Source organism: Manis javanica, chromosome 5 (genome assembly GCF_040802235.1).
Source record: "Manis javanica isolate MJ-LG chromosome 5, MJ_LKY, whole genome shotgun sequence".
In the NCBI taxonomy this organism is placed as follows: Eukaryota; Metazoa; Chordata; class Mammalia; order Pholidota; family Manidae; genus Manis; species Manis javanica.
The window spans coordinates 106,896,980-106,922,821 of record NC_133160.1 but is presented as its reverse complement, the minus strand read 5'-3'; the positions used below and the strand labels follow the sequence as shown (position 1 = coordinate 106,922,821).

At 42.5% G+C, this 25,842-nt stretch overlaps 2 protein-coding genes across 3 annotated transcripts in view; one reads left to right on the top strand and one right to left on the bottom strand.

Annotated features, from left to right (window-relative positions):
• ENOPH1 (enolase-phosphatase 1) overlaps window positions 1–4,970 on the top strand; it is a 92,792-nt gene extending 87,822 nt beyond the window's left edge. Inside the window, exon 6 of the mRNA XM_073237405.1 lies at window positions 3,738–4,970. Coding sequence (XP_073093506.1) covers window positions 3,738–3,775 — 38 coding nt within the window. The 3' untranslated portion in view covers window positions 3,776–4,970. The remainder of the gene's footprint in view (window positions 1–3,737) is intronic.
• The window catches only part of TMEM150C (transmembrane protein 150C), a 95,621-nt gene that overhangs the window by 23,908 nt on the left and 45,871 nt on the right, over window positions 1–25,842 (bottom strand). The window lies entirely within an intron of this gene.

Genomic DNA, 25,842 nt, shown 5'->3' with positions numbered 1-25,842 from the left:
CTTCCCTAAGAAGGCAGCTTGCCGGAGTCACGAGGTATCTAGCGCTAGGAGTTTTCGGCAGACAGAACAGATTTCGGTGGACGGAACAGAAGGAGGTGGGGGGGAAAAAGGGAGCGTTCTCATCTGCAAAGGAGTCACCTCATTTATGGCTGTTGGAGGGGGGCTTGAGGGTCTGCCGCAGCCATGAAGGCCTGAGGCGGGGAGAGTTCCCTCCTCGTCCCCGAGCGTCAGGGCCTTGCCGGACAATCACGGTCAATGGCACTGCGATAGCTCGGGGAAGAGTGGCCCACCCCGGGGAAATTTTGCTTAAAAAGTTTCGGCACTGGTGGAAGGGATGGTGAATGCGTTTATGACTGTCGGAGGAGGGGCCTGAGGGTCCACCGCAGCCATGAAGGCCTGAGGCGGGGAGAGTTCTCTCCTCGTCCCTGAGCGTCAGGGCATTGCCGGATGATCACGGTCAATGGCACTGCGATAGCTCCGGGAAGAGTGGCCCACTCCGGGGGGAAAACTTAACTAAAGGCCAGAGAGGAGTGGTGAGTGTGATGAGCCAGCGCCGGAAAAAGAGGACGAGGGCAAGCTGCTGCTGGTGTCAGGAGAAAGATGGGGCCCAGTTGGGGTCTCCCATCTCCCGGGTTTCGGCACCAATGAAAGGAAAGGAGCGACACACAGCAGCAATTCACCAGAGAATTCCGCTTTATTAGGGAAAGGTGCTGGGTTATATAGGAAGGGGCATGAATTGATTGAGGTGTCACTTCCACGGGGCTGTTGGCTGTTGGCTAGGCGCTGGGATTGGGAGGGGGGCAAGAGGTGATTGGGCTTCAGGTGGCGCCGGCGGGAACTGAGGACCCCGAAGAGAAGCCGGAAGTTTGCCATCTTACTGGTGGGGGCCCTTCAGTATGTAATTCAGGAATGGACTTTTTTTTTATGCAACATAATTTCCTCAAGATTCATCTAAGGTCTGTGTTCATCAACAGTTGGTACCTTTTATTGTTAGGTAGTATTCCACGGCAAGGGTCTACCCTTGAAAAAAAGCTTGTTTGTTCACACACTACAGGATACTGAATTGTTTCAAGTTTGTGGTTATTGCAAATAAAGAAGCTACAGAACATTAGTGTACAGGTCTTGTATGAACATTTCTTTGGACTAAGCCCAAGATTGCAATTGCTAGGTTGTACGATAATAGCATCTTTAGTTTTAAAGAATTGATCAAAACATTTTCCATAAAGCTGCACCATTTTACATGCCTACCAGCAGTACACAAGGGTTCCAATCTCTCCACCTCATTACTGACAATCATTATTTTGTTTTTCTTTTCCTTTTTTAAAAATGTAGCCATTTTAATGGGTGTAAAGTGGTGTGTCATTGTGGGTTTACTTTGCATTTCCCTAATGATTAGTGATGCTGAGCATCTTTTCATGTCCTTATTGTTCATTTAAGTATCTTCTTTGGAGAAGCGTCTATTCATTTTTAAATCGGGCTATTTGGTTTTTTTGTTGTTGAGTTGTAGGAGGTCTTCATATATATACTGGATATTAATCCCTTACCAGATACATGATTTACAAAATTTTCTCCCATTATGTGAGTTGCCATTTCATTCTGCTGACAATGTCCTTTGATGTATTAAAGTTTTTTATTTTGATGAAATCTAATTTAATCTCTTTTTCCTTTTGTTCCTTGTGCTTGTGGTATTCTATCCAAGAAATCATTGTCAGATCCAATAGTAGGAGGGTCTGAATGTTTTACAGTTTTAGCTCTTCCCATTTGGGTCTTGATACATTTGATTTAATTTTGGTATATGGTGCAAGGTAACTCCATTCATTTGCATGTAAATGTCCAGAACCATGTGTTTAAAAGATGGTCTCTCCCTCTACTGAATGGTCTTGGCACAGAATTTTTTTATAATATCACTGATATACAATTTTATGAAGGTTTCACATGAACAACACAATGGTTTGAACATTCACCCATATTATCAAGTACCCCCCACCCAATTGCAGTCACTATCACATAAGTAAGAGGCTAGTCATTTACTTGTCTTCTCCCTGCTGCACTGCCTTCCCAGTGACCTCCCTATATTGTGATTGCTAATTATAGTGCCCCTGAATTCCCTTCTCCCTCCCTTCCCACCACCCTTTGGTAACCGCTAGTTCCTTCTTGGAATCAGCACAGGTCTTTTGCAGAGCAAAAGTTTAACTTTGATAAACAAACTTACCAAGTTTTCCTTTTATGCATTGTGATTTTGATGAGGACTAAGAACTCATTGCCTAGCCCTTGGTGTCAAAGATTTTTCTCTTATATAAAAAAAAAATTTATAGTTTTACATTTAAGTCTGTGATCTGCTTATATCTTTTTAAACTATGGGTCTCTATCATCTTGTTGAAGCAGGTTAGCCCCTAGACAGTTTATAAGTCACACTGAAAAAGATCAGGAAATATGTGATGACCTAAGTCAGTTTTCTGGTGGAGTAAAGGAAGATTCTTACAGTGAAGAACATTCTTCTAATGAAGCCATAACACACCTTACCATGCCAGCTTCTTTTGGCAACTGATGAGTATGAGCTTTAGAACCATGAGTAGACAGGCAAAGCTCCCGTACCTGTTTCACCCCCTACCCAGCTTTGAGTCACCGAGACCAGAAGATCAAAGTAAAAAGCTCTTTCAGGACCAGTTTCTGGTTTTGTCAACCTACCAATGCCCCATCTGACGTATCCTGGTACTTGTCCTTCATTCTCCCTCTCTGGTAGGTCTGTGTTAATCAAAAAATGGACTCTGTTACATATACTTTTCTTTTCTTGTCCATATAATCTGTTTGTCCTTCCTTCAGCCCATACTCAGCTTACAATGAGACCAAAAAGCCTGCAGTAGGGCAACAGCACTGATATGCTCTCTACTCTGTGCTGGGGAAGGATTCCTGGAGGTACCAGGAGGTACATTTGATTTGGTTTGTTCATAAGACTCTGAGCTGCTCTGGCTTGACATGTTCTGGTATTTGACTGAAAGTACCTCTGCAAGGAATGAATGAATGAATAGATCTATTAAATTAATTCTCTTTTGCCTCAGTGTTACCTGCGAATTAAAAGTTAAAAGAGAGATAGTCCTCTACCTTCATCCTTCCAGATACCATTAAAATAAACTGGCCCATTGCTTCCAGTAACATTGTAAAGTGTTACCCAAACTTTACTTACATTTCCTAGCAAGGACAAGTTCCAGTCTTTCCCTGAGTTATATCAACACAGTACATACGAGCTAGGAGAGTACATTTTTCCTTGCCTTCTTAAGGAAAGAGGGGGAGAAGGAAAGAATAGCCCACAGTCCTAAGATAATTTCATCTTTGCATTCTGAATTATACTTTTTTATTCTGTGTAATATTTACTCCATTGATATTAAGCTTCTAATAATACCTCATAATAAAAACCTTAGAATAATTATTGCCATTTCCCAGGGGGTAAACTGTATCTGGAACAATGTCACCTAATGAATTTCTGACAGAAGGAGGAAAAGAGCCAGAATTGTATAAACCTTCTTGAAAGGGTTCTGGCATTTAGTCTCAGTTTGGAAGAATCCTCCAAATGGTATCATTTGTCCAAATGATTTGCAAGGCTGTTATCCAGATGGTCAAACCCTCCTAGAGAGCCAATACTGCTAACACTGTACATTTCTATCATGTGCTCTTTTCTTCCAATAAATATCATTCCCCAAATTTAAGTGACCATCACTCTTTCACTCCACCTGTGGCAGGACCGAGACTGCAGAGTGGGGACTCTTCAACACTTTGAGTCAGAGGCTGAGATCCTGTTCTGCTTGCTGCTCCCCTGAAGCTTTCATTCTTCCTCAGAGAAAATATGAACGGTATCAAACGTTTGTGGTGGCACCTGCTGCTGACATTTTCGTTCATCTGTAAGTCTTCTAGCTGCAAATGCTCCAGAGAATACCTGGCTACTTGAAAATGTACAATCTCATGAAAGCAAACAATGTTACTTTAAACACACATTAGCTACAGTCCCTAAGACTCCAGCTACTTTGATTCAAAAAAGGGGTTTTGATATAGTTGAGGTCATATCATTATTCAGAGTTTTTAAAAATTGAAATATTGTTCATACACAATCTTATATTGGTTTCATGTATATAACACAGTTGTCCAACAGTTACCCATATTATGAAATCCTCACCCCCCACTAGTGCAGTTACTGTCTGTCAACACAGAAAGATGTTATAGAATCATTAGCTATATTCTCCATGCTGTACTAACCCTATAACCAACTTATATTATGATTGTGAATTTTTGTGCCTTTTTATTCCCCACATGCACCTTACCCATCCCAACCCATCCCCCATGATAACTATCTGTCACTTCTCAGTGTCTATGAGTGTACTACTTCTTTGTTCATTTTGTTTTACTTGGTTTTTAGATTCCACAAATAAATGAAATCATACGATATTTGTCTTTCTCTGCCTGGCTTATTTTACTTAGCATAATACCCTCTAAATCCATTCATGGTGCAAATGGCAGGATTTCTTTTCTTTTTCTGGCTGAATATTCCATTGTGTATATATACCACCTCTTCTTTATCTATTTGTTGGCAGCCGCGCTCAGAAAATAGCGCCCAATGCAGGGCAGCCGGAAGGCCCCGAACTTCCTAATGACAAATCATCCCACACCACTAAACTACATGCTAATTGCGCCTTGGCATAAGGACCAGTGAGACCCACCAAATGGTTATGCTAATAAGGCATATGGAGCCGCACCAACCAGGTCAGAGCATGAGAACTATATAAGCAAGCCTCTCCTTCCCCTCTGGGTCCTGCCCAACTCATTTGTTTCACAAAGAGCTGAAGAATAAAGCTTTCTGCAGAAGAATCCTGCTGTTGTTGCGTGCTGTTCTTGCCGGCGAGGACGGGGCGCGCGACAAGTGGTGCCGAAACCCGGGAACCAGAACATCACCGGCACAGGGAGGACCCTTCAGACATCTGGAGAGGATTCAGAACTGCAGGTCAGAAGAAAGCTCGGAGGGGTAAGTTCCGAGAGGCCCCTGCTTTTTAGGATGATGGTTGATGGTTCTCTGTAAATAAGGAGGCACCATGGGGAATGCACCGTCATTAGTCACGGCGCTGCAGACAGCTCTCAAAGAGCGAAACTTGAAGGTCTCCAGCAAAGTCTTAGGATCTTTTGTGAAGGAGATAGACCGTGTGGCCCCCTGGTTCATTTGTTCAGGGTCCCTCTCAATCCTGAGCTGGGACAAACTGGGGAAAGATCTTGATAGAGAGGAGGAGGAGGGTAGCCTGAGGGGAGGCACCAGGCCCCTCTGGAAACTGATTAGAGCTTGTCTGCAAGATGAGAGATGTGAAAAGGTAATAAAAGAAGGTCAGAGAGCATTGACAGATATCCAAGAGAGCATGTCAGAAACGGAACGGGAAACAGAGAGCGCGCGCGGCCGAAAAAAGGCCACAAAAACGAAGGTAAAGAAACCTCAGAGTGAGGGAGAAAGCCCGCCTAGGGCAAAAGCGAAAGAGCCCCGAGAAGCGAGTGACGATCGCCTCGGAGAAAATAGTAAATACCCCTGGAAAGAGTTGAGGGACCTCCAACTCTCCAATAGGGAATCTGAGGAGGAATTAACGTCCGCAGAGGAAGGGGAAGAGAATAAAACCGCAGAGTGTAGAAGTAAGGGAACCAGCAAAGTTGAAAAGCGGACCAAGGAAAAAATGAAAGCAGGGTGTCCCCCGACGCCCGTTGCCCTGCCACCTTACGTGAGTGGCGCACTCTCCTTTTGCCACCCAGATACTCTTCAGGCAATTAGACAAATGTTTCCTGTATTTGAGGATAACGGTGTACGCTCTCACCAGCCCCTGAGCCATAAACAAGTTAAGGAGTTAGCAGAATCCGTTCGGGCTTATGGAGTCAGTGCTAACTATACCATAGCACAAGTTGAGAGATTAACAGAGACAGCCATGACACCCGCAGACTGGCAATATGTAACTAAGGCATGCCTTTCTAGTATGGGGCAATACATAGAATGGAAGGCATTGTGGCATGATATCAGCATGACCCAGGCACGCGCAAACGCGGCCGAAGGACAGCCTGCGTGGTCATATGATATGCTGACGGGCCAAGGACAGTGGGTAGCTGACCAGACCGCCTTCCCCTTACAGGTATATGCACAAATAAACACGTGCGCCGCCAAGGCATGGAAAGCCCTCACCAACAAAGGAGAAGTATCAGGCAATTTGACAAAAATTATTCAGAGGCTGAGCGAGCCATTTTCTGACTTTGTCGCTCGTATGATGGAGGCCGCAGGCAGAATATTTGGAGATCAGGAACAAGCAATGCCCCTAGTGGAGCAATTAGTATTTGAACAATGTACCAAGGAATGCAGACAGGCGATAACACCCTGGAAACAAAAAGGGATACATGCCTGGTTGAAAGCCTGTAGAGAAATAGGAGGGCCACTCACCAATGCGGGCCTAGCCGCGGCCATATTACAGAGCCACAAACAAGCCAGGATCACTAACAGAAGTATCAAATGCTTTCAATGCGGGAAATTAGGACATATAAAGAGAGAGTGTAGGAGCCCAGCTTCAGAACAAACAACCCAAAAGACCCCTGAGTTGTGCCCTAAGTGTAAGAAAGGCAGGCATTGGGCTAATGAGTGCCGGTCTATTAAAGATATAGAAGGGAAACCCTTAGAGTTGCCAAAAAACGCCCAGAGGGGCCCCCGTCACCAGGGCCTGCAAATACATGGGGCAACCAGCACGCAAGTGTCATTCGGGAACAACCAGGCCCCCCAAGGAGAGCCACTTCAGGTTCCGCGGGATTGGACATCCGTGCCACCACCAGAATAGTGTTGACTCCACAGATGGGAGTTCAGCCTATCCCTTCAGACTTTAAAGGCCCCCTACCACCAAATACCATTGGGTTACTCCTAGGGCGCTCTTCTGCTGCATTGAAAGGCCTGGTAGTTCATCCCGGAGTCATAGATCAAGATTATGAAGGACAGGTAAAAATCATGTGTTCGGCTCCCAGAGGAATCTATCCTATATCCCCGGGAGACCGCATAGCCCAGCTCTTAGTTTTACCTAGTCTCCACGCCAATTATCCTGCTACCAACACGGAGAGGGGAGAAAGGGGCTTCGGCTCCTCTGACTGGGATTCAGCCTTCATAGTATTAGATTTAGCAGACAGACCAAAATTAACTCTTCAAATAGAGGGAAAGAGCTTTGAGGGAATCCTAGACACTGGAGCAGATAAAAGTATTATCTCTGCAACCTGGTGGCCCTCCAAGTGGCCTGTGACCCAATCCTCACATTCATTACAAGGTTTAGGATTTAGGATATGAGTCAAGCCCTTCAATTAGTGCCAAACCATTGAAATGGCGAGCCCCTGAAGGACAAGAGGGTACAGTCACCCCTTATGTACTCCCTCTACCGGTCAATTTATGGGGGAGGGATGTCATGAGAGACTTAGGCCTCAAACTCATTAATGAATACTCCACCTCCGCCCAAGGCATGATGATGGACATGGGATACATCCCTGGCAAGGGGCTGGGGAAACACCAACAGGGACACATAGAGCCCATCCTGTCCAAAGTAAAGAATGACCGTCATGGCCTGGGTTTTTCATAGGGGCCATTGAAGATGCCATGCCCATACCTTGGCTCACAGAGGAGGCCGTATGGGTTCCTCAGTGGCCCCTATCCTCTGAAAAATTAGAAGCAGCTCATTGCTTAGTGCAAGAGCAGCTCCAAGTGAGACACCTAGAACCCTCTGTGTCCCCATGGAACACACCCATATTTGTAATCAGGAAAAAGTCAGGATCATGGAGGTTGCTTCATGATCTGAGAGCAGTAAATGCTCAAATGAGAATGCTTGGACCCGTACAACGGGGACTGCCACTCCTCTCTGCCTTACCCCAAGAATGGAAAGTGCTCATAATAGATATTAAAGATTGTTTCTTTTCTATACCTCTAAGCTCCAAAGACAGGGAAAGATTTGCTTTTACTTTGCCAGCTATTAACCATGAACAACCTGATGCCAGATTTCAGTGGAAGGTCCTCCCTCAAGGAATGGCAAATAGCCCCACCATATGTCAACTGTACGTTCAGCGAGCGCTAGACCCAATTCGTAAGACCTATCCCACGCTAAAGATCATCCATTACATGGATGACATCCTTCTTTGCTCCCCACAACCAGCAGAAATAGAAGAAGCATATATAGATCTCACTAGATCCCTAGAAAATTGGAGACTGAATATAGCAAGCGAGAAGGTCCAAAAATCTAGTGTTAGCAAATTCCTAGGAGCAACCATTTACACAGATGTAATTTGCCCCCAAAAGCTTGAGATAAGACATAATCAATTGCGAAATTTGAATGACTTCCAAAAACTCCTAGGAGATATTAATTGGTTGCGCCCATACTTAAAGATACCCACCACTGAATTGACTCCACTATTTAAAACCCTAGAAGGAGACCCACAACTAACGTCACCGCGCTCCCTCACGCCTGAGGCATTACAAGCCATTCGCAAAGTAGAGCAGGCTTTGATGACAGCACAATTAAATAGAGTGCAATCGAATGAACCCTTTGAGTTGTGTGTGCTTCCCACCCCGGAGCTGCCAACAGCAGTCTTATGGCAGCACGGCCCACTGATCTGGATTCATCCCCAAGCCTCTCAGGCTAGGACAATAGAGTACTATCCAGCAGCCGTGGCCAAACTTGCTTTGAGAGGAGTAAAAACCTCCATGACACATTTCGGAGAGGCTCCAGCTAAAATTATAACCCCTTACAGCGTAGAACAGATACAAGTATTATGTGCTATGAACGATGATTGGGCCATACTTGCTTACAGTTTCTCAGGAACCTTTGATAATCATTTCCCTAAACATCCCCTCATCAACTTCGCCAAAAATCATCTCCTAGTATTTCCTCGGGTCACTAGCCTAACCCCGCTGCCTCATGGAAAAACAGTTTACACGGACGGGTCTAAGACAGGCACAGGTGCCTATGTCCATGATGGCAAAGTTGTGACAAAAGGCTACACGCCTGACACTCCACAAATAGTGGAATGTCGCATAGTCTTAGAGGTCCTACAAATCTTTCCTGAACCTTTAAATATTGTGTCTGACTCCTGTTATGTAGTTAATGCAGTCAAATCTCTAGAAGTGGCCGGGCTAATCAAAGCGTCCAGCCCAGTAGCCACTTTGTTCAAACAGATACAATCAGCAGTACTTCATAGGCAATCTCCTTTGTATATAACTCATATCAGAGCACATTCAGGCCTTCCCGGGCCTATGACCCAAGGAAACCACCTGGCAGACCTCGCAACCAGAAATATAGCTTTTCCCCTGCTAGACCCTATCACCACAGCTTCAAAATTCCATACACAATTTCATGTCACTGCCGAAACACTGCGCAAGCAGTTTAGCATAACCAGGGCCGAAGCTAAGAACATTGTCCTTAGCTGCCAACATTGCTGCAGCTTCCTTCCCACACCTCATGTTAAGATCAACCCCAGAGGTATTAGGCCTTTACAAGTTTGGCAAATGGATGTGACGCATATTTTGTCTTTTGGGAAACTGAAATATGTACATGTATCCGTGGATACTTGTTCAGGAGTCATCTTTGCCTCCCCATTGTCAGGAGAGAAAGCTTCCCATGTCATCCAGCACTGCCTTGAGGCTTGGAGCGCATGGGGGTTACCACAGATTCTGAAAACAGACAATGGCCCAGCCTATACCTCTACAAAATTTGCTCAATTTTGTCATCACATGGGGATAAAACATATCACTGGCCTTCCCTACAACCCACAGGGTCAAGGGATTGTGGAACGCGCGAACCGCACGCTCAAATCCTATTTACTTAAACAAAAAGGGGGAATTGAAGATATACCCCCCACACCAAAAACTGCCATAGCCCTAGCACTTTTCACTATAAATTTTTTGAATCTGGATGCTCAAGGCCATACAGCAGCGGATCGCCATAATCAGTGGCCAAAAGACCCACAAGAACTAGTAAAATGGAAGGACGTGTTATCTAACCAATGGAAGGGCCCGGATCCAATCATAATCAGATCCAGGGGAGCTGTGTGTGTTTTCCCCCAGGGTGAAGAAAATCCCTTCTGGATCCCGGAGCGCCTAACGAGGAAAGTCCTAAACAAAGGAGATGACTTCGCTATACCTCCTGACCCTGCTCCTGACACTGGAGACCCCGACTCAGGGAGTATTGAGATGGGGAATCCTGTCTGCCTTTCCTAAGCCTATGCCTGTCCATTTCAATGCAGCCGTTTTTCCCCGCTTTTTCACCACCAACTCTAGTATGAACTTGCCCTACCTAGTTAAAGACACCCTAGTAGCTCCCCTGGGAGAAAACCGATCCTTCGTAACTAATGGGTCATTATGCTTCACCACTCAGAATCTAGCTGGCTGTATCTCCCTGAAACGGAGGAAATACGGATGGTTCAGTGACATAATTCTAGAGGCCAGTAGCCTCCCCGTTATGTCAGCTAAATTTGAAGGGCCTAATAAGGAAGGGAGCCCGTCCTATAAGAACATGACTATCCACCAGATGGTTCTCTGGATCAATGGCACATTTGTACACTCTCCCAGGAACAATTCCACCGACAGGCCTCGTCAACCCAAATATGCCTCCCATTGTGTGGGCGACTATGAGGGAGAGCTGTGGCCCTGGACTGACTGTCAGTCAACTGTAGTAACGTGGGCAACTGAGAGGCAGGAGTTTACCATCTCCCCAGATATGGAGGGACGGCCAGCCAATGAGGCTTGGTGGCCAGTAAAGGTGCTCGAAGGCGAGTTTCGTCAGCAGCTGAGCATGAACCCCTTCCATAAATGGATGCTGTGTGGAGTCAATGGCTCGTGTACCGACCTCTCCCCCTTTTCCGCTCTCCAGGGTGGGGGAATCGGTGTAAAAAATATCACCTTTTGGTGCGAGAATAACCACATGCGCGCACACTGGAACATGATCATGACCCATAACAACGAGAACTACACGTGTTCAGCAAAATCAGGTCCAGAGTCACCTAATTCCCTTTTTCCACCTTCTCCAGTATGCGTATACCCCCCATTTCTGTTTATCTTATCCAATAGTAGCTTTGACTCCTGCTCCAATGAAACCTGCTTTCTGTCTCAGTGTTGGGATGCGCGTAACTTTACCAATGCTTTGGTAGTCCGCATCCCCCGTTGGGTCCCTGTTCCCGTAGATGCCCCTAACACCATGACTCTGTTTCGAGAAAGGCGCGATTTCGGTGTTACAGCCGCCATAGTGCTCCTGATCTCCGCGACCGCGGTCGCAGCCACCGCCGCTGGTATAGCTTTAGACACCTCCATCAAATCGGCTACAGAGCTCAATAACCTTGCAGCCTCAGTAGCTTCTGCCCTGGACCAACAGTCCACACTTGATGGCAAACTGAAAGGAGGAATAATGATCCTCAATCAACGCATAGATCTCGTGGAGGAACAAATGGAGGTGCTCTGGCAAATGGCCCAATTGGGATGTGAGCGGAAATATTGTGCCCTCTGCATCACTAGCATTCAATATAAAAATTTTACATGGGCAGCTAATCTGTCACGAGACCTGTCCCAGTATCTTTCAGGAAACTGGTCCCAAGACTTCGATGGGACACTAGAAGAGCTGCGGCGAGAAATTATCCACATCAACTCCACCCGTCTAGATATCTCCGTAGCGGAAGGACTCTCTTCCTGGTTCCTCAGAGCTCTCTCCCACGTCAAGGAGTGGGCGGGCATGGCTGGGATGGGCGTGTTCCTGCTTGGAGGTCTCATGCTCTTACTCTGGTTGTTATGCAGACTCTGCAACCAACATAAGCAGGACAAGGTGATCCTTGCTCAAGCCCTAATGGCAATAGACGTTAGCGCCTCTCCCCAAGTGTGGCTCAACATGCTTAAGAAGGAAGCTCGGCTTTAGCTTGAGGTAGCTCTTGCACCCTGAGCCCATGTGGCACTGCACCAGGCCCGAGTACCTCAATGCTTAATCACAGCTTTCTTTAAGAAGCTCATGGTGCAAGAGGGTTGAGAAAAAAGGTCCAAACCCTTTGTACCAAGCGGTCCCAACGCCAGCCAGAGGATGCGAGGCAAAGCACTGCAAGAGGTCTTGGACCCCTCTGAGAGGCATGCCTGACTGCATAGGGGTAGATGCCCAGAACCCCTCTCCAAAAAGGGGGCATCAGGAAGTATGATGGAGGTCAGGCCTCTGTCTCCGCCTCTGCTGGCAAGTTCCGCCTTGAGCTTCTGTTAGACAAAAAAGGGGGAGATGTTGGCAGCCGCGCTCAGAAAATAGCGCCCAATGCAGGGCAGCCGGAAGGCCCCGAACTTCCTAATGACAAATCATCCCACACCACTAAACTACATGCTAATTGCGCTTGGCATAAGGACCAATGAGACCCACCAAATGGTTATGCTAATAAGGCATATGGAGCCGCACCAACCAGGTCAGAGCATGAGAACTATATAAGCAAGCCTCTCCTTCCCCTCTGGGTCCTGCCCAACTCATTTGTTTCACAAAGAGCTGAAGAATAAAGCTTTCTGCAGAAGAATCCTGCTGTTGTTGCGTGCTGTTCTTGCCGGCGAGGACGGGGCGCGCGACATCTATTCATCTATTGATGGACATTTAAGTTGCTTCCATATCTTGGCTATTGTAAATAATGCAGCAATAAACATGGGGGTGCATATATCTTTTTGAATCAGAGATTTGTTTTCTTCAGGTCAATTCCTAGGAGTGGAATTCTTGGGTCAAATAGTATTTCTATTTTTAGTTTTTTTAGGAACCTCCATACTGCTTTCCACAGCAGTTGCACCGATTTGCCATCCCACCAACGGTGTAGGAGGGTTCCTATATCTATGCACCCTTGTCAGCATTTGTTATTTCTTCTCTTTGGATAGTGGCCATTTTAACTGGTGCGAGGTGATATCTCATTGTGGTTTTAATTTGCATTTCCCTGATGATTAGTGATGTGGAGCATCTTTTCATGTGCCTGTTGGCCATTTGTATTTCTTTGGAGAAGTGTCTGTTCAGGTCCTCCACCCATTTTTTGATCAGGTTATTTGTTTTTTGGTTGTTGAGGCATTTGAGTTCTTTGTATATTTTGGATGTTAACCCTTTATCAGATGAGTCATTTACTAATATATTCTGCCATACTGTAGGATGCCTTTTTGTTCTGCTGATGGTGTCCTTTGCTGTAATGAAGCTCCACTTGCTCATTCTTTATTTTTTTTCCTATGCCTGAGTAGATGTGCCCAGGAAAATACTGCTCATGCTTATGTTCAAGAGATTTTTGCCTATGTTTTCTTTTAAGAGTTTTATGGTTTCACGCCTTACATTTAGGTCTTTGATCCATTTCAAGTTTACTTTTGTGTGTGGGTTAAACAGTAATCCAGTTTCATTCGCATGTAGCTGTCTAGTTTTCCCAACACCGGTTATCGAAGAGACTGTCTTTTCCCCATTGCATATTCATGGTTCCTTTATCATATATTAATTGACCATATATGTGTTGGTTTACATCTGTGCTTTCTATCTGCTCCATTGAGCAGTGGGTCTGTTCTTGTGCCAGTACCACACTGCTTTGATTACTGTGGCTTTGTACTATTGCTTGAAGTCAGGGAGCATAATACCCCCAGCTTTGATCTTCTTTTTCAGGATTGCTTTGTCTATTTGGGATCTTTTGTGGTTCCATATGAATTTTAGGATTATTTGCTCTAGTTCATTGAGAAATGCTGTTGGTATTTTGATCAGGGTTGCATTAAGTCTGCAAATTGCTTTGGGCAGGATGGTAATTTTGACAATATTAATGTTTCCTATCCATGGGCATGGGATAAATTTCCACTTATTTGTGTCTTCTTTAATTTCTCTCTGAGTGTCATAATTTTCAGCGTGCAGGTCTTTCACCTCTTGGTTATGTTTATTCCTAGGTATTTTATTCTTTTTGATGCAATTGTAAATGGAGTTGTTTTCCTGATTTCTCTTTCTGCTAGTTAGTTCATTGTTAGTATAGAGGAATCAACAGATTTCTGTGTATTAATTTTGTATCCTGCCACTTTGCTGAATTCAGTTACTAGTTCTAATCGTTTTTTGGTGGAGTCTTTAGGGTTTTCTATATATAATATGTCATCTGCAAATAGTGACAATTTTATTTCTTTTTTACCAATTTGGATGATTTCTTTCTCTTTATTTTGTCTAATTGCCATGGCTAGGACCTCCAGTACTATGCTGAATAAAATTGGTGAGAAAGGACATCCCTGTCTTGCTCCTGATCTTAGAGGAAAACCTTTTAGCTTTTTGCCATTATGATGTTAGCTGTGGATCGTTGCATATGGCCTTTATGTTGAGATATTCACTTCTATACCCATTTTGTTAAGAATTTTTACCATGAATGGATGTTGAATTCTTTCAAATGCTTTTTCAGCATCTACTGAGATGATCATATGGTTTTTATCCTTCTTTTTGTTAATGTGGTGTATGATGTTGACCGATGGATGAATATTGTACCATCCTTGCATCTGTGGAATAAATTCTACTTGGTCATGATGGTTGATCCTTTTGATGTATTTTTGAATTTGGTTTGCTAATATTCTGTTGAGGATTTTTTGTGTCTATGTTTATCAGGGATATTGGTTTATAATTTTCTTTTTTTTTTCTTTGTCTGGTTTCGTTATTCTTACTTTCATCATCAAATTCCAAACAGATGGTTCTTACAGTATAATCTAATGACAATACTGAAGCGAAAGAATATAGCACACTGTTACCAATGACAACCCTTGAAGACAAATTTTCTCTTCTATCAGGATATGGTAAAACTCCTCTAATCTACAAATGGAAAAATAAAGCCCACTGGGTCATTCACTTACAGATTTAAAAATTTTATTAGTGAGAAACCCCAGTGAAATTTCCCCAAAGTTGAGAGAATATTTTCTAAGGATGGAAAGGATTTGCTTATTATGAATTAGAAGGATTTTGTACAACCTATTGTAATGATGAAAGTCAACTATAGCTCATGGACTTTGGAGCCAGATCACAAAGGCTTGGAATACAGCTCAGCCCCCTCTTAGTTGTATGACCTTGGTAGCTAAGTCCTCTCTTTGCCTCAAGTCTTCATCAGTAAAGTGGGAATAATAATTGTACCTACTTCATAGGGTTTTTATGAGGGGTGTAATACATTTCAAGCACTGATTAGAGTGCCTGCCTAGCTTTTGATGGCCTTTCAATAAATGTTAACTGTATTCCACTGCAAGTGGTGTTCAGGGTCTTTAGGGTTTTAGTTTTTTTGAGTTTTTTAAAAAATTTATCAAGAAATGAGCTCCCTGCCAAAGCAATTTTTTTCATTCTATTCTCAGGGTCAACTGGAATGGAGCAGGAAAGATTAATGAGTCACCCACCAATAAGACTGTCATAATGTCTATGAACCAGGCGCATCCTTGATTTTTTTTTTAACCTTCTGGGAATCTTAAGTTATTTTCCATTTGTGTCATAGGCAAATATGAAGGCCTTGTGTTATCTTGTAATTCATTTAAATTTTAAGTGGTAATGACAATAACTATTTTATTTGTTTTGTCCCTAAGATGTTTGCAGGCTTTCAGATATAAATCAGCATGGGGAAATCTACAATAAATCAACTTATTATGCTGACAGTTAAATTTTTACTTTTCTGAATCCTAAGTTTGGGAATGCATGATAATTCAAAGGACCTGGTGTCACCCTAAAAACATATGACTTCCTTTAATCAGATGTAAATAATATTTTACAATCTATGAGGTCGTTTGCCCCCAAATAATTTTCATAAGCACTAGCAAGAGACAATATATTAATTAGTAAGGGATTTCTGTAAAATATTACCATCTCCTAAATAATATGATGATTACTTAGTGGAATGAGGGTGACTAGTTTTTCTTCAATGCTCTCCTGATTTCTAAAAGCAATCACCTTCATTCAATTGACAGAGGATGATAAGAATCCTTTTACACTAGTGTACCTAAGAATTCTTCTCAGAAATATATGGAACACACTGTCTCCACACCATTCACAGAAGAACCCCAGAACAAAATCCCTCCTACTAGTACTTCTGTTTGATATCTTCTTAGAATTTCTTCTTTTTTCTTTTTATTAAGGCATCATTGATATACAATCTTATGAAGGTTTCACATGAGCAACATTGTGGTTACTACATTCACCCATATTATCAAGTACCCCATCCCCTACTCTACTGCAGTCACTGTCCATCAGCATAGTAAGATGCTACAGAGTCACTACTTGACTTCTCCATGCTTCTGCCTTCCCCTTGACCCCCCTATATTATGTATGTAATCACAATGCCCTTTAATACCCTTCTCCCTCCCTCCACATCCACCTTCCCCACCCCCTTCCTTTTGTTAATCGCTAATCTCTTCTTGGAGTCTGTGAGTCTGCTGCTGTTTTGTTTCTTCAATTTTGCTTTGTTGTTATGCTCCACATATGAGTTAAATCATTTGATATTTGTCTTTCTCTGCCTGACTTATTTCACTTAGCATAACACCCTCTAGCTCTATCCATGTGGTTTAAAATGGTAGGATTTGTTTTCTTCGTACAGCCAAATAATATTCCATTGTGTATATGTACCACCTCTTCTTTATCCATTCATCTATTGATGGACATTTAGGCTGCCTCCATATCTTGGCTATTGTAAGTAGTGCTATGATAAACATAGGGGTGTATATGTCCTTTTTTTTTTTTGGTAGCATTAATATACAATTACATGAGAACATATGTCTTTTTGAATCAGGGATCTTGTTTTCTTTGGGTAAATTCCTAGGAGTGGTATTCCCGGATCAAATGGTATTTCTACTTTAAGTTTTTTTGAAGAACCTTCATATTGCTTTCTACAATGGTTGAACTAATTTACATTCCCACCAGCAGTGTAGGAGGGTTTCCCTTTCTCCATATGCTTGCCAGCATTTGTTGTTCCTTGTCTTTTTGGATGTTGGCTATCCTAACTGGTGTGAGGTGATATCTCACTGTGGTTTTAATTTGCATATCCCTGATAATTAGAGATGTGGAGCATCTTTTCATGTGCCTGTTGGCCATCTGAATTTCTACTTTGGAGAAGTGTCTGTTCATATCCTCTGCCCATTTTTTAATCAGGTTATTTGCTTTTTGGTTGTTGAGGTGTGTGAGTTCTTTATATATTTTGGATGTTAACCCCTTACCAGATATGTCATTTATGAATATACTCTCCCATACTGTAAGATGCCTTTTTGTTCTGTTGATGGTGTCCTTTACTGTACAGAAGCTTTTTAGTTTGATGTAGTCCCGTGTTCATTTTTGCTTTTGTTTCCCTTGCCCGAGGAGATGTGTTCAGGAAAAAGTTACTCATGTTTATATTCAAGAGATTTTTGCCTATGTTTTCTTCTAAAAGTTTTATGGTTTCATGACCTACATTCAGATCTTTGATCCATTTCAAGTTGACTTTTGTGTATGGGGTTAGACAATAATCCAGTTTCATTCTCTTACATGTGGCTGTTAAGTTTTGCCAACACCAGTTGTTGAAGAGGCTGTCATTTCACCACTGTATATCCATGGCTCCTTTATCATATATTAATTGGCCATATATGTGTGGGTTTGTGTCAGGGCTCTCTATTCCATTCAATTGATCTATGGGTCTGTTCTTGTGCCAGTACAAAATTGTCTTGATTACTGTGGCTTTGTAGTAGAACTTGAAGTTGGGGAGTATAATCCCCCCAGCTTTATTCTTTCTCCCTTCTCAAGATTGCTTTGGCTGTTTGGGGTCTTTTGTGGCTCCACATAAATTTTAGAACTATTTTTTCTAGTCATTGAAGAATGCTGTTGGTATTTTGATAGGGATTGCACTGAATTTATAGATTGCTTTAGGCAGGATGGCCATTTTGATAATATTAATTCTTCCTATCCATGAGCACAGAGTGCATTTGCATTTATTAGTGTCTTCTTTAATTTCTCTCATGAGTGTCTTGTAGTTTTCAGAGTATAGGTCTTTCAACTCCTTGGTTAGGTTTATTCCAAGGTATTGTATTCTTTTTGATGCAATTGTAAATGGAATTATTTTCCTGATTTCTCTTTCTGCTAGTTCATCATTAGTATATAGGAATGCAACAGATTTCTGTGTATTGATTTTGTATCTTGCAACTTTACTGAATTCAATTCTTAGTTCTAGTAGTTTTGGGGTGGATTCTTTAGGGTTTTTTTTATGTACAATATCATGTCACCTGCAAACAGTGACAGTTCAACTTCTTCCTTACCAATCTGGATGCCTTTTCTTTCTTTGTGTTGTCTGATTGCTGTAGCTAGGACCTCCAGTACTATGTTGAATGAAAGTGGGCATCCTTGTCTTGTTCCTGATCTTAGAGGAAAAGCTTTCAGCTTTTCACTGTTAAGTATGATGTTGGCTGTGGGTTTGTCATATATGGCCTTTATTATGTTGAGGTACTTGCCCTCTATACCCATTTTGTTGGGAGATTTTTTCACGAATGGCTGCTGAATTTTATGAAATGCTTTTGCAGCATCTATGGAGATGATCATGTGGTTTTTGTCCTTTTTTTGTTCACGTGGTGTATGATGTTAATGGATTTTTTAATATTGTACCATCCTTGCATCTCTGGAATAAATCCCGCTTGATCATGATGGATGATTTTTTAAATGTATTTTTTATTTGGTTTGCTGATATTTTTTGAGTATTTTTGCATGTATGCTCATCAGGGATATTGGTCTGTAGTTTTCTTTTTTGTGGTGTCTTTGCCAGGTTTTGGTATTAGAGTGATGCTGGCCTTATAGAATGAGTTTGGAAGCATTCCCTCCTCTTCCAGTTTTTGGAAAACTTTAAGGAGGATGGGTATTAAGTCTTCTCTAAATGTTTGATAAAATTTGGCAGTGAAGCCATCTGGACCAGGTGTTTTGTTCTTAGGTAGTTTTTAGATTTATTCTTAGAATTTCTATGCCAAAAACCCTCCTCAGAGTCCATTTATATCTTTAATAATAGTAAAAATATTGCCCACATGTGGCAGATATAATTGCCAACCCAACAGTCATTTCTCCTCTTTTTCTGAGCTATCAGGGTCTAGTTTTACTCAGCACCACAATATGTTCAGCCCTAGGGTATATAAGTCATGACTGGTCTAAGCCAATCATAGCTATCTCATTCTCCTTTGGTGAGTATCTTTCTAGGTTCCATTGCACCCTACAATGAGAGACAAGGGGAATTCTCCTGAGTAATAAATGAGAAGGGTTTGTCTCTTCCTTTCCCACTTGGGATGCTATTGTGAAAATATTATACCCAGTGCTATGGCTGCTATCATGTAACCATGAGACAACAAACATGCGGATGCAAAGACAACATTCTGAGGATGGCAGAGTAGAAGGTGGAAATAACTAACTCCATGGTAATATCATTGAGATACTGCACCAAACTCCCAATATCACCAGACCCCCAAATTCTTGCTTTATGAATCAACTATGCCTTTATTGCTTTTTACTGTGGGTTAGCATAGCACCACAATCCATTTTCCCCTTCCATTACAGCTGGGCAAGTGGTTGTTCAACTACACTGTAATTAGCCCTCTTCATTTCAAGTAAATGTGTCCCTGTAGGTTTTCTTCAATGGAATGTGAATGAAGGCTTATATGATAATACTGTATTATAGAATAAAAACTCTCTATTTTCTAGAGATGCTTACTGAAGTATTTAGGGATCAGTTGTCATTATATCTAAAATTTACTTTTAAAAACCTCATCAATGGGCTCAAGAAAAAGTTTTAGACATAGAGTGGTGATGGTTGCACAACACTGTGAATGTATTTAATGCCACTGGATTATACACTTAAAAATGGTTAAAATGGCAAGTTTTATGTTATATATATTTCACCATAATAAAAAAAGTAAAAAAAAACCCCACAAAATAACAAGTGGTGATAAGGATGTAGAGAAATTGGAATCCTTGTGCATTGTTCCTGGGAATGTACAATGGTGCAGCTACTGTGGAAAACTGTGTGGTGATTCCTCAAAAAATTAAACATAGAATTACCATATGATCCAGTAGTTTCATTTCTGGATATATACCCATTAAAGACTGAATACAGAGATTGGAAGAAATATTTTCACACCTATGTTCATAGCAGTGTTTTTCACAATAGCCAGCAGGTAGAAACAACATAAATGTCCATGGATGGATGAATGTGGTATGTATACAACAGAATATTATCCCTAAAGAAGAAGGAAATCCTGACACATGTTAGAACATGGTTGAACCTTGAGGACATTATGCTACATGAAATCAGCCAGTCACAAAGGATGAATACTGCATGATTCCACTTATATGAGGGATCTATAGCAGTCAAATTCACAGAGACATAAAATAGAATGGTGTTTGCCAGGGTCTTGGCTGGAAAGGGGAAGCAGGGAGTTACTATTTCATGGGTATAGAGTATAAGTGCTGCCAGATGAAAAGAGTTCTCGGGATCAGTGGTGGGTGATGGCTGCACAACAATGTGAATGCCCTTACTGCCACTGAATCACACCCTTCAGATGGTTAAAATGGTAAATTTTATGTTATGATATTTTACCACAATTGAGAAAAGAAGAAGAGATACAAGGAAAATGTTTAACCAAAATCTGGTCTGTGCCAAGAAATTTTCTTGATTCTTCGAGAAAAGAAAAAAGAAAACAAAACTGTCACCTGATAGGTCTGGCTTGGAAGGCAGACCACATTCCTATTGGGATTATAACTTTAGGAGAAATGATAGAAAACAACCTGTATATTAGTGTGTGTGAATTATTCATTGCTGCTTTTATCAAGGTATTATACGAAAGAGATTTGACGTGCTCAGGAAAGAATAGACTGATTTGCAAAAAGAGATGCCGAAGAAGAGGAAGAGTTTAGAAAGTTGGGGCCTTGAAGACTTGGAAAAGCCAATGGCTTCTATACCTCAAATAGCACAAGATTAGAGATGAGAAAAAGCACATTACCTTCCCTCTGAAATCTAATTCAGGTGCCGTTAAATTGAGAAAGGGAAGCATGGAGGGCAAGGAAGCAAAGAAAGCAGGCTCAAGATCCATGATTTAGAAAGAACTTGGGAGAGACTGCTGCCATGGGAACCATCTGGAAGTTGTATCAGAAGCCAACTGAGTTTCTGAGGGAAGCCAGTAGACCCCTGTGACTACTATACTCTTAGACCCCAAAATTACACCTACAGCTGGTGTGCTGTAAAGTGGCCTAACCAGCAAGGGGGGCATATCCCCAATACCCACATCAGGTGCAGCTAAAGAGGAAACTGAACAGGAAGAGCTCCCTCCCTCCAAGGCCAAGGGACACACAGAACCATGGATAAGGGGGTCCCCCTGAAAAGCCAAGGTCTCATGAGGAACCTCCTGCTTAATCAGGGCAGGCCCTTCCCACAGCCTGTCCAAGGATTCCAGCATGGCTGTGGGCCAGGGGCTGCTGTGTGCATTTCTGTCTCCTCTTTTTTCAATGGAAGTTTTCATTGTAGTTTTCTATCCTGGTTCCACCATTGTACATTGAGTGTGAGTATGAGTGCCAAGGAGAGATAATTTGCCTCTTAGTTCACAGGTTGCCAGACTATTAGGAAGCACATTCAAACATGATAGGAAGGACTGCATTACCTAAAGACCATGGACTTTCAGGTGGTGCATTTACTGGATGGGCTTTTGTTTGTCTCTCTTGGGAAGAAGCAAGTGTGTTCTCTGTTGGAAATGCGGCATTCACTGACATTTGGTGTGGTCAGAGGGGCTGACTGTGGCAGGACAGTTAGCTGTCCATGAAAATCCATTCTGCCCTTCCTCCACTGTGTTAGAAGAATAGGTAGGCATTTGGCTGCCCAGCCTCCTCTGCACTGTGAAGTGACCATGGGACTAAATTCCTGCCAATGGAATGGGAGCAGAAGACATGTGTGCACATGCATCTCTCAGACATTCATTCCTATGGGCTGGAATGGTGGTGGCTACAGGAAAGAAGCTCTGTTGAGCATGGCCTGGCAGTCATGAACCTCTCCTCCCCCACTGATATGGGCCACCAACCCTGGATGACTACATGAGAAAAAAAACCCCTTCATTTTAATCCTCATTGTTGGCTTTCTTGTTATAGCAGCTGAACTTTTACTCTAGCTAATACATCAAATAGTCTGTTAACTGCAGCCCAAATATCTTCTCTAATACTGCACACTATTCCATAGAAAAATGACAAAGTCACTCTGTCTATAGGCTACTTAAGAGGTACAAGGACTCTTAGGCAAGAATAATTTAACAGAATCCTGACCTGGTGAATCAGATGTTCCAAGTAACTAGGTGGTTTCCCTAAGTACTTTTTGGCAGAATTAAGGCCAGGGAATGGCTTCCTCACTGAGCAGTGACCAATCTTCCATAAATAATTTTTACAAAGGTTTTATAAACACACAGACATACTTTTCCCTAAAGAGTTAGCTGTATTTTATAGATCTAGAATCAAATGGATACTTACAGCATCCTAGGAGGTATAAAAAAGGTTGGGTAAAAAAAACAAAAAAAAGGCTGGGTAACATTACTGATTTCATTGAATAGATGACAATGAGTTGATTATGCCCCACATGCCTGATTCAGCAGTTCTAAGGAATCTTTTCTAGACCCTTTGCCATATGCAATTACTTCATGTGCCTGCCTATCCCTAGGGCAAAAAGCAAACATACAAAATCCCTATAAAGCAGCCTGACCACAAGCTAACTGAAAATGAAATCCTTGGGCCTGGAAGTCCCTGGTCCACAGTTTTGAAATAGTATCGCCACAACCCTTTCTGGCCCCAGCCATGGGGTTTTTGGCTCTAAGAGCCAAAACAAACAGCAGCTCCTGATGCTGGCTCTGCTCTCTTGCTAGGCTCTAACATCCACACCTCATACCTGGTTTAATGAAGAGAAATAACCAAACATGAAATAAACTGGAGCAAATGAGAAATCCCCAAAGGGCAGATAAATCCAGTCAGTTCAAGAGATGGGGATCTAAGAAGGAAATTCAGGTAGAATCTTATGTGGCTAGTGGTGGAACGCTAAGGCTGAGAACTGCTAGGCTAATGCGCATGACCGTCAGTCCCCAAACACTTGAACTTGGGCATCCTCATCCAAAAAGCTAGCAGCTGGTTGGTGGGTGGGTTATACCAAAGGTGATGTCAAAATGATCATTCTTCCACTTTCCATTGTAGTGGGGATGCAGAGTAGAGCCCAGATTGTGACACATGTCCTGGACCCAGATTCTTGGGTTTCAAATCCAGATTCTGTCACTTAGTTGCTGGGTGATGCTGTGCAAATTGTTTAACCTCTCCAAGCCTCAGTTTTCTCATCTATAAAATGGGATCATAATAGTACCTGTTTCCTAGGGCTGCCATAAGGATTATGGAAGTTACAACATAAAAGGCTCTCTGATAAGCATATGGCAAGCACTCAACAATTGGAAGTCTGTTATTATGAATAGTTGTTTTAATATCACTGATGTCCACCTTTTGTGATCAAGGAAAAAAAGAATTACAGATTTATTTCAGCTTAAGGGGTGACTACTTAGGAATTCAGTGAGGACTCTGAAAAGGAATGTAGGATAAGCTTTTATTGTTCTCTTGAAGAAGCAGAGTATGACTTTGTACAAAAATCCTTCCAAGCAGTCTCTTAGAAATTATGCTGATGACTTCTTTGGAAGGACAAAAAAACACATGAAAGATAGTAGACCAGAGGTTGCTTTGTGGAGCTCAGACTAGCACCAAAGAAGGTCATACAGCATCTGCATCCTTCCTAGGGCCAGAAGAACTAATCAACAACTAAGAACTAAAGAACAATCACCTTCCCAGAAACACTCAGAACTACTTTATCACCAGAATGAAAAACAGTGGAACCAGGGACTCATAAAATGTAGTTAACAGCCTGATGTCTGACCTTCCACAGCCAGGTGACCTTCCACATACCTGTGAAAGGTGACCTAATGCAGTGTGTCATTTCATACAGTGACCTGTCCAACAAAACTGCCTGAAACAGACCTAATAAATCAGCAACCTTCTCTATCTTCCTCAACCCAATTCCACAGAAGATACCACTTCCTATTAATTTTAAGCGTTTAGATGGTCAGAAGGTATAAATAAGGGCGTGCCTGCAGAATTAAGAGCAAAATGAGGCAAATCACCAACATAGGTGGTTTCACAGCTAACCAATGAAATTAAACATGTAGAGCTGTAACACATCCAAACACGATGTGAGTTTGTTAAGAGGAATAGCATGTTTCTTAACTCTTAATGTGGGAGGTGGCGAGTAACTGGAATACTGCTCAGTATGCTGGCCTCTGGCCGCTGTGCCCCTCGGGAGCTCTCTGGTGCCTCCAGTGTCTTTCACCCAACCAGGGACGCTTTGCCTTTGGTCCTGGGTTACCTCCTCAGGGTGGTGCTCTCCCAGCAGCCCCTGTCACGGCTGAACTGCCAGCTCCCTTGCCTCTGCGGCCTGTCTGCACCTCCCTGCAGAGATGGTTCCTGCACTGAGGCCCTCTTCTTCTCCTAGGAGAGGACTTCCCAAGGGTGGGGCAGATGGGCAGGGGCAGGTGAGGGGCATCCCATGTGCCGCCCATGCCATCTCTTCCAAGTTCTCCCTTTCATTCTCTGCCACACCAAGACAAGCCGTCTCTGCCCCACATGTTTGGCTGCCTGATTTCTGGACAATAAACAAATGTTCTATCTTTCAGAACCTGCCACCTGCCTCCTGCACTACTTTCCCTTCCAGCTATGGTGCCTGTAATTCTGTACCAATTCTGCAGAGCCTTTAACAGCTCTACAGTACTTGGTCCCTTTACAAAGAACTGATTGAGAAAAGAGTTTTCTTTAGAAATAGCTCATCAGTAAATAGATAACCTGTTCTCTTTCTGCAAATAACTAATTTATAACTTATTACTCATTCTAAAATCAGTTACACTCCCCCTAATGTGAATTGTTCTTGGCCCAGTTTGAATTAAGTCTCACTGACTGAGGAAGTTGAATGATCAGAATTTGTAGTGCTTCTGAATAGTGCTGGGCAGAGGAAAAGTTGCTTTGATTCTGAGGATAAGTGTTAGTTTTCTGGAGAGAGACAACCCAACAGTAAAGAAGGGCAACCTGTCAAACAGGCTTACTTGATAGACATACCCTCACTTCCATTGTAAATCTGTATTTACCAAGTCACTTTTTGGGCTATAATACAGTGATCTGAATGGAGTTACTTACAAGAAAGGATTTTTCCTAAATAAACTATTAATGTTACTTTAATTCCATTAAAAACATTTCTATTCTGGTTTAGAAATGCCTTATGAACTTGTTATTGTGAGTTGGCATCCAGTCTGAGCACCTTCTGGTGAATGATGAAAGAAACCTGCAAAGCTGAGAGCTTAGACCTTGACCTGGGTAGACTTACAGGGAACAGTCACACCATCACCCTACCTTAACCAGACACTGGTATTATATCTTTCCTCCTTCTTTGCCTTCTGCACGCACTGAAGGCTGGGCCAGATCTTAGGCATTTTTGTTTCTCTCATATCACCTGGACTTGTGGATGATCTATACATGGAATTAAAAATTGGAAAATGGAAAGTGAAAGTCCCCAGTAATGCCATGCCATAAACAGTTAACAGTTGAACAGATATCCTCCCAGGCTTTTCCCTCCACGTGTATAAGTGTGAATTCTTTTACTTGACATCTGTGGGCACGCTTAAACATCAGTGGACAGAGATGTCCCCTTGATCTTGTTCCCACAAACCATAGTCTCCACTTCTCAATTATGCAGTTCCATCCTTTCTGTTTCTCAGACCAAACACCTCAGGGTCACCATAGATACCTTAATTTC